Source organism: Sphaeroforma arctica (assembly GCF_001186125.1).
Source record: "Sphaeroforma arctica JP610 unplaced genomic scaffold supercont1.1996, whole genome shotgun sequence".
Lineage (NCBI taxonomy): Eukaryota > Ichthyosporea > Ichthyophonida > Sphaeroforma > Sphaeroforma arctica.
In genome coordinates this window covers 5977-9493 of record NW_014038562.1, presented here as the reverse complement: position 1 = coordinate 9493, position 3517 = coordinate 5977, and the positions used below count along the sequence as shown (strand labels likewise).

Below are 3517 nucleotides of genomic sequence, written 5' to 3'. Positions count from 1 at the left end.
GTGTGTGTGTGTGTAGTATATATATATATATATATATATATATATATATATATATATATATATATATATATATATATATGGATAAAACAAAACGTCTATTTACATATATGTGTGTAGCTATATACATATATATCGAGCGAAAAAGGTCAATTCTGTGCATGTATACACAGTGATATTGAGTACACAACTTCATACATGTATGTCTGTATCTACAAGCTAAAATTCAAGGCAATCTGCAAGGTAGAGTCGCCGATTTTACTATGGTAAGGGAACTAGGCAAACCCCCCCTATCGCCCGACGTATGTAACTTGCATCAAAAACTCAAAATTTTAACTGGAGGGCGCACACTCCATCGTCTATGCATGCACATAAAACACGCCATGTATAATGTATAAAACTCATTTCAATCTCTTGACTTGACACACACCTTAATTACAGATGTATACCCCACCCCATCTATAGCTATAACACACACCTTTGATTGCTGTAAAATTATTACAGGAGAAATGTCGTTGGCTTCGGCCAACGTTTGCAGTGTCTGTTCCACAGATACTTCAAATTCGTCACTGTCCCAGTTTTTATTACTCGACATATCAGTTTCTAAATCGCCTATAGCACCAGCCAGTGTGTTCACGTCTTCAACGGTTTGCTGATTATTGTTATCCTCATCCGCATGTTCTCTGACATTACTCACGCCGTTTACAACGGCCTCTAACGATTCCGAAGTAGGTTGTAAAATATTTGTAGATGCCATTGCTGTCCCTTCTGTCACCACCACACCTACAGCTACTGCATCTGTTATGACTTTAATCTCTATACCTATCGCTGAGTTTGGGTTTGGAATGGTAGAGGTTTGGTCACCGAAGTATTGCGGTATCCGCACGAGTAGGAGTATGGTAGCCAACACTGACAGCACCACTGTGCGTCTGTATGTCCTCTCACCCATCATCACAACCATATTCGCTTAGCAAACAACTGGCCCTTGTATGCAAGTTTATAGCGGCTCGCACCTAGCTCTCAGTTATATACAAGTATATATTTTCTTTCGAATAACTACTACCGGCATGCGTGTATACATGTGGCGCATACAAATACATATATCTATACAAATAAATAAATATGCGTACACTTGATTATCACAAGAGCGCTAATCCATTGTGCTCTATTTTGTGGTATCGGGTTTGAAATGGAACGGGCAAACACGCCTGTTTCGCGAGTGTGTACATGCTACTTCTTGGTGAGCAAGTTGTTCATAACACTATTGCAATAGCCCGTGTAATATGTAAAAGTACATGAAAACGTGGTATGTGTCACTGTTGACAAGCGCAATTTACTTATACGTACAATTGTAAATGCCAACAATCGGCAGTATTTAAAAATATGTGGTCTACAGACGACGTAAATATGTACAATATCGATAGAATACATGAGCTGGGATTGATGATTGGTTGTTATGGCGGATGTGAGATCTCAGATCAGAGATGGATTATGAGACTTTTCATTGGCTGTGGCTAGTGGTATATAATACCGGCTTGTAAAGAGCCGGTGCGATGCGCGCTTCCATACTACTGCTGCCGATGTAAACGATTGCTGTTGCTGTATATTTATTACCCACTGCATCAATGAATATGGGGTGCTCGAGCGACCTGCGAAGCTAAAAACGACTTTGCAAATTTTAAGGCTGATCATTTGAAGCCTAATTACATTTATCTCTTTTGGTTTGATAGTAGGCCCGAGCTTAGAAGGTCGAGCTTCATCATTTGGTCTTGGGCAATTTCAATTGCATTATACAAAATGTAGGCATCGAGAGACATGGGGCCGACTTCTGATATACTATCGATTTTATGACTACGTGAAATTATTCAAATACCATGTCACCTGAGTAATTGCATCACTATAATGTGAAATTGATCTTCTAATTAAATATCCTTGTATCTATCAGAACCATTTAGGCACTCGTGACAACTTATATGGGGATTGGTGCTGCACCTGTTGTTCATTGATCCAGATTCACAGAGATGAAGTATGTGGGTTTTTAGGGCTTTGCCCTAAACAATAGGAATGAGCATACTATCATCATGTCTCAGCCGCAGCAGGCACCGCAGATCAAAGTCAAAGTCAAACAGGGCGATATGAAGCTGAGTGATACCGTACCGCCCCAGAACAGAACTTGTCCACCTGGTGCACTACCTGGTATGCAATTAGCCTATCTACTGTAGCCGAGTTATCCGCGCGGCCCCCCTCATGACATAGATCCAATAGTCCAACTCGTAGTACACACTACGATCCTCAGTCACCACAGCCACAGTATGGCACTAGGTCACCTCAGCCAGGCTATCGCCACCAATATAGTGACTTGCACTCCAACGATTCCCTGTAACAGCCTATGCACAGACCCCCACAAGGCCCACCTCAGATATATCCGATGCACAACCACTCTTCCCCAGGGGAACACTACGGCCACCAATTTATACGATAGTACTGGCTACAGTCCACCTCCTAATCAGCACGCATCGAGCCACGACAATATGCCCCAGCAAACACAGAGCCCACAACAACTACGGCCACAGGCACTACCTTAGAATAGAAAGAAAGCGGATCTGAACACAGAGCAAGTGTTCCACCTACTGAGGCTGTTGCTGATAACCTAAATAGTTATGGTAGTCCACAGATGATTGAGGATGGGCGATAGGGACGTTTTGAACAGTATTTGGTTGATAGACATCTTGCAACGGTCAAGGATATGACGGCGTTCGGTTCAATGGGAAGTCTCTATCGAATGATAGAATATAGTTCGCAGTGCAAGACTAAGTGGACACAATCTTTGGTTATCTGCATAATACACTCCTGATAGTGTGTTTGAATCGTATTCGCATGTAAATAGAGTATGATATTGTTTTTTCTAGTCTTTCTACCCGTCACAGAGATCGTATACACCCAACAGGGATTCGTACATTCGAGTGTACGTACATTCGAGTGTAATCAAGCCGTCGCTTACCAGAAATGTACATCGTCACTTTAATTACAGAATTAAAACTGATACGACACAGAGCAATGTTTTTTTGGGGTTCAGCTTATAATGCATCTCTGAGGTATAGTTTACAGAAAGAACATGAGGAAGACCTTGTATTCAATCGTCCGCATATAAACAGTCAAAAGATAAACATGTATCCTAAAAAATATAGCACGTGTACATCCGTAGTATACACAGCTGAGTAAGGAAACCATAAAAACTACGGGATGAATACATGTGCAAGCTATACTGTTGTATGTATACAAAAATGTCTATATTTAAACAGACATCGATTCATGAAGGCATAGATGTGGCGCAATATTACATAGAATTTTAAAGCATTTATTATGTATCAAACACGTAAATAGATGGTGGGCAGATCTTTGTGTATGAATGTAGATGCTCGAAATCTCATTGTGTTCATACGTGTGTTTGCATAATTTATAAACATATAATCTGAATATACATATATACATGCAAAAATATTTATAGCTATATGAATAT

General features: G+C 40.4%; 2 protein-coding genes across 2 annotated transcripts; one reads left to right on the top strand and one right to left on the bottom strand.

The window, feature by feature from the left end:
• Positions 1–475: 475 nt before the first annotated feature.
• Positions 476–1303, bottom strand: SARC_11990 (hypothetical protein; the record flags this gene model as incomplete). The annotated part of the gene is made up of 1 exon (XM_014293915.1): positions 476–1303. A coding segment is annotated over exon 1 (483 nt), but the record flags the coding sequence as incomplete, so codon positions are not given.
• Positions 1304–2078: 775 nt separating this feature from the next.
• SARC_11989 (hypothetical protein) lies at positions 2079–2582 on the top strand (the record flags this gene model as incomplete). The annotated part of the gene is made up of 2 exons (XM_014293914.1): positions 2079–2193; positions 2254–2582. 2 exons carry the CDS (start codon positions 2079–2081, stop codon positions 2580–2582), a joined length of 444 nt encoding a protein of 147 aa, XP_014149389.1.
• Positions 2583–3517: the final 935 nt, after the last annotated feature.